The sequence below is a fragment of the Apium graveolens genome, chromosome 8, assembly GCF_009905375.1.
Source record: "Apium graveolens cultivar Ventura chromosome 8, ASM990537v1, whole genome shotgun sequence".
In the NCBI taxonomy this organism is placed as follows: Eukaryota; Viridiplantae; Streptophyta; class Magnoliopsida; order Apiales; family Apiaceae; genus Apium; species Apium graveolens.
The window spans coordinates 143,929,530-143,935,510 of record NC_133654.1 but is presented as its reverse complement, the minus strand read 5'-3'; the positions used below and the strand labels follow the sequence as shown (position 1 = coordinate 143,935,510).

Sequence of the window (5,981 nt, the reverse complement as noted above, 5' to 3'; positions counted from 1 at the left end):
ATAATTTATAAGTTAAAAAAATCCAATTCAAATTTATAAATAATATTAAAAAAAAATCAACTCAAATTAGATTAAAAAATCATATAATATTAAAACAAGTTTGCGCATCGCAAGAGTTTTAAATTTGGACTAAACGTATTTGGTTCAACCATTATTCCCCTTTTTTGATTATTAAAAATAAAAAAAATAGCATTATACACCTGCTAAACTATTAGATATATTTTACTTGTTAAACTACGACCATAACTTATCTCTAATAAATTACGAGCACTGCTTCTTCTTAATTATTTTATTATATTTATTATTATTTATATATTAATAAAATATATTAAAATTATTATATAATTGAGTAAATAAAATTTAAAAAGAAATTAAAATATTAACCAGAAGCTATATATAGCAAAATTTAAATTACTATATTTAAGGACACGAACCCCCGTGCACAAAATAAGTTGTATTGAAAGTTAACAATAACCACATTCTCATTTTGCTCATTTATGAGATAAAAACGGCCTTATTTTGCCAAACAGCATGTAAAAATCAAAAGAAATAAAATGAATAAGTTTTACGCTCAAACAGGCACAAAATACTTTACCATCAGTAGTATAATTTACTTCATTTCATGATAAAAACTGCCTAGGCCTTTTAACAAGTTGCACCCCCTGTCTAATCCCCGCATCGATCTTGCAGCACCATCCAGAAAAAGAGGACAATACATTTATGTAAAACCCCAATGTTTTGTCATTTCCAAGAAACACTTTTTCAGACCAGACATCTAATTTAATCTTGTTCCCAAACCAAAAATTGGGTGTGAAAATGGTGGATCACAACTTCACAATAGGTTCTAGAGTAGAAGTTAGAAGTGATGATGAAGGTTTCAGAGGTGCATGCTACGTAGCCACAGTTACAAAAAACCCTAAAGATAATAAATGTCAAGTGGTGTATGATCATTTGATGGAGAGTGAAGGCAAGGACTCGAATCCTCTAGAGGAGACAGTAGATGTATCATGTTTAAGACCTTTGCCTCCTCTTGACAAGGGTGGTTACATTATAAAGCTTTATGATATAGTTGATGCTTATCATCGTGATGGATGGTGGAAAGGTCAAGTTATAGAGATTCTGGAAGAGGGTAACTTCTTGGTTTATTTTCAGAATCCCCCAGATGAGTTGATTGTACATAAAGATCATCTTCGCCTTCATTTGGACTGGATTCATGGCAAATGGCAAAAGCCCAAGTTACAGGTTTCTGTCCTTTTTTCATTCTCCTTTTTTTCATTTTATTTTTGGGTCAGTATCAAGGGGAATTAGAACCTGTGCATATCCTATGTTTTTTTTTATTATTTTATGATTTTCATGGAGTATGTTGAATATTAAGAGAGCTTTTTTTATTAAATATGCAATGTCAGGATGACAACTGCATAGTTGTTTCTTTAGATATTTTATTCACATGCTCAAATGATAGACATGTGTTTGAAAATTGAAATATGTGGATCATAAAAATGATATCTTGCATTTGACCCAACTTAAAACTTACTATACCACCTCAATGCAAGATTATTAAAGGAAAGATGAATCTTGTTTTGGTGTGTCAAGGAAAATATGATTGTATCTTTGTTTTGTAGATGCATTCCTTTTATGAGTACTACATGTTTTGCATTTGTGTGGACTGACCTGTTGTATGCTTCTCTTCTCATAAAATTAAAGAGCCAAATATATAAGATGATTAGCCAAGGAACAGAAGTGGAAGTAACTTTTGAAAGTGAAAACTATAATGTATGGCACACTGGACGTGTCTTGAAAGTAGAAGGAAATAAATTCTTGGTAAAGTATAGGTTCTTTGGAGTGGACGATAAGCCTGAATTTCGAACAGAATTTATTGATTCTCAATGCATCCGACCTGTGCCTCCACCTGTTGAGGAACAAGAATTTGATGTGCTCCACAAAGTAGAAGCATACTACCGTTTTTGCTGGTGGACCGGAGTGATTCGAAGAATCCTAAGAGATAGAAAGTATGTTGTCCTCGTTACTCAGTCAAAGAACGAAATGGAATGCAATCATCTCAATTTGAGGCCTCGGTTGGATTGGATTGATGGAAAATGGACTACAACATCTCAGGTACTATATATCTTCCCATCATCATTTCATTTACAAATGAATTAGCAAATATTCTGTTTCCAAATGTCAACATTATATTTAAAATTTTGCAGAATATAAAACTACTTGCTATAAAATATGAGTCCTTTACAAGTTACAAAAGAAAGAGTACTCCAGGAATACTACGTGCTGGGAAATATTGCAGAACTACTACCGGTATGCATTATTTAGTAGATACTTATAATCGAATCTACAAATAATCTCCTGTCTTACTATATATGTGGAGAATGATACAGGGGAGAAGAATGATGCTGCAGTCTGTGTTGATGAAGCTAATATGCCTGTCAATGAAGAACTTGGTGCATCATCCGAGACGCATGTGAAACAAAATCAAAAGAAACAAATGAGGAATTTTGGGGTTTGTTTATTTGAAGAATAAATTTCAGTTCTATATTAGGACGAATACAAATTCAGCTAATTTATGGGCTATGCATTTATTAGTTAGAATATATATTTTATTGTCCATTGCACCACTAATATTACCTGGAATGCAACAACAAACACATTAATAATTATGGCCTACCATGTTGTTAAGTAGACGGGCTTTGGTACCCCAGTGGCAGGTAACCATAAGAGTGATGCAGCCTTACTATATATCTCCTTTTCCAACTGGTGACATCAGCAAGTCAAGGATATAGAAAAAATGCATTTAGATTTTTCTGTTTTTAAACAAACCACATATTTTTGGGCGTTGGACCTACATGAGTCTTTTTTAGGGCGCTAGTTTTGCATGAGATGTCTTTTTTAGTATTAAATGTATTTATTTAATAGATTGTTGAAATATGAATCTAGGATCATCCATATGAGCAGTATCTTTGTTATTGTTGTTAATAAAACTATTCATTATGTCTAGAACATTGAAGAATTGAGGGGAACCAAGAGAACCCCAAGCAAGAAGAGAGGTCGACTGGAAAAAATTTCACTTGAAGAACAGATAGGTAAGGATGACGATCAATTTAAATAGGAAACTCATATAATTTCTAATTATATATATGAACGCATCGCTAGAAGTTTGTCGGCTGAAATTGTTGTGTTCAATGTTTATGTTGACGAGTGAAGCTGAATCAAATGCAGGAAAGGATAATCTAATGCTTATGAAAATTGATAAAGAACCCGATGAAGATGATTTCATGCTCTCATGTAAGGACTATAAGAAGTTAATTGTAGCTGAAAGGAAGGTTCTGAACCACCTTCGTAGGCGCAAGTTATTGAGCGGAATACCGAACATCTCTCTAATCAAGAAACAGACAAACAAAACAGGAACGAATACAAGAGTTGAGAAGCTTCCTAACGAATCTATGTCAGGTGGACATGAAAAAATGAAAACAATCATTCATCTAGTCAGGGACCAGGAAAATAAATTAGATAAGCTGCGGAAGGAATGGTTGTCAAATGGGCATGGTGAAAAGAGTAAATCTGTAGATAATTCGTCTCAGCAACAAGGTATGTGCTGGAAGTTATTGATACATACAAGAGTTTACCAGGATTCATACTTGCATAAAAATCATTGTGTTTCTTGATTAAGGTGTGACAACAAACATACCTATAGCTGAGGATCAGGAAAATGAAACAGTTGATCAGCAAATAGATGATCATAACATTAAAGGTCAATTACTGATTGATGATCCTTTACATGGTTTAAATGATGATCTACCTCTACTAAGTGGTAAGCAATCTTCAACAACTACAGTTGATTTGAGAAGCAACGCTCTGGATTTTTCTTTCGTAATTTTGTGATTTTAGTTGTGAAGGAACTTACTGTTTATATCTGCAGGAGCTTTGCTTGTTTCAGATATGTTTGCTACTATAATTGATGGAGAAGCACATAGTCAAAAAAGTTCGGCAGTGGATACAAAGGATATGGTGCAATTTCCTCTGCAAAATAATATTGCAGATATTGGAAGTAAGTTGACTATAAAAATATAATTTTTATTGTTATTAGTAGAAGTTTATACTTTATTTTAACTTTTAAGATTATAGAAATATTGAGTTCAATTTGCTTATTACAATGATAAAGGCGGTGAACTTGGAACACCTTCTGCGATTATAAGCTGTGGTAGCTTGAAAAATGAAAAAGTACCATTTATCAAGTGCTCGCCAATTTGGAAATCAGTCGAGTCTATGGAAATATATAGAAAGACAGAACAGAAGCCACACTTTTCTCTGCTTTCAAAATGTAGAGAAGAGGCCCGTGAAGGATTAGCGATAGGCCAGATGATAATATTTTCAACTGTGGTGGAGAAAACTTCAAAGTTGACGATCACCGATCCAAGCACAGTCATTAAAAGTTATCTGCAAACTGTAGCTGACTTAGAGAAACAGGGGTTCAAAGTTGAGCCAGTTCGAGCACGCTTAATGATGTTGCTGGCTAAGAAAGAAAAGAAACAAAAGCTTGAAGCAGAGTACAGAAAAATAGAAGATCAAATAACAAACAAAGTGCTGGAGAAAGATGAACTACGCAAAGTGATCATCCATATCAACCAGAAAATTGAAAAGTTAGCAGAAAAGCTCAACGAGGTTGAATCATGGAAGGTGATGAAAGAGGATGAGATTTCGACACTGCAATCAAAACAAGAAAATATTAGTGAAAATGCTCGCAGCGTGAAAGACGAGTTTGAAAGTATTGCTGGCTGTCCATTGTGAATGGTGGTGATGTGCAAAGTGTTTTAGTTTGCAACTTCTGTTAGAGATTATGCGGCTAATAGTAGGGCCTAGAAATATAGCTAGACGTTTGGGTTGTCTGTACTTGTGGGTGTGGATCTACCACAATTGAGCTCAAGTTTTGGTACTTGGAATGTTTGCTTCTAGTATTGTACAAAATTTACTGCCCAAATTAGCACTTGAAATGTTATTGGGAATGGGAAGCATGTCAAAGTTACATTATGTGAACTGTGAAATCCTAAATTCAGGAAATGTTAACCGTAGAAAACCCCAAAAAAGAATTGTAATGCTAATAATGTGGTGAGACTGAAACAGTAGAGAACAATTTAAATTATTATTGTAATCTTAGATAGAAAAAATATTCTAGAAAATAACTTATATTTAGCAGTTTTCATTCTATTTTTTTCTAGAATCCATAATTGTGGGTCAAGTGTAGCTTCAATTTCAATATAATTCATCAGTTTCAAAATAAATATTCACTTTATAAACGACATTTTAAAGTGTATTGACAACATAATTACAAAAATAACTATTCTTGAATAAAAATTTAATACTTAAAAATTTTTCAAGAAAATTTGGATGTTCAATAGACTTTAAATTAATGATCAAAATCATAGTGCCCCTGTATTTTGAAATGTAGATACTGGATAGTAGGCTACATTTCACTTCAGTGTACATAAATAAATAATAAGTCCCTGCAATCTGTACTGTTAAATATTTTGAAGAATATTTGACAGTCTAAAATTTAGGCCCATTTGGCAAATGTAATAAGTCGGCTTATTGACTTATAAGTCCGCAACAACTTATTAACGAGTATTTGTCGAGCCGATTTATAAGTTGAATTTATAACTTATAAACTAATAAGTTGAATGTTAGTAACGACGTACTTTTTCTTAACTTATTTTTTATTTTTCATTTTTTTATCAATTTTAGTTTTGAAATATATTTTTTAAATGTTAATCTAACTCAAAATATAGGAATTAAAATAATTATATTTAAAAATTATTTATTTTAGTTAATTTAAATAAAAACAATTCTTACTTATAAGTTAAATTATCTAAACACTTATATAACTTATAAGCATTTATCAACTTATCGTTTATCACTCACTTATTCAGTTTAAGTTATAAGTTACTTATTTTAAAATTTACCAAACGGGTACTAAA

The 5,981-nt window shown here is 32.2% G+C and overlaps 1 protein-coding gene across 1 annotated transcript; it reads left to right on the top strand.

Moving 5' to 3' along the window:
* Nucleotides 1-665: 665 nt before the first annotated feature.
* On the top strand, nt 666-5,183 carry LOC141676552 (DUF724 domain-containing protein 3-like). Its single transcript, XM_074482222.1, has 9 exons — nt 666-1,242; nt 1,705-2,115; nt 2,208-2,310; nt 2,391-2,512; nt 3,008-3,092; nt 3,229-3,597; nt 3,680-3,820; nt 3,929-4,057; nt 4,172-5,183. Exons 1-9 carry the CDS (start codon nt 817-819, stop codon nt 4,795-4,797), a joined length of 2,412 nt encoding a protein of 803 aa, XP_074338323.1. The 5' UTR covers nt 666-816; the 3' UTR covers nt 4,798-5,183.
* Nucleotides 5,184-5,981: the final 798 nt, after the last annotated feature.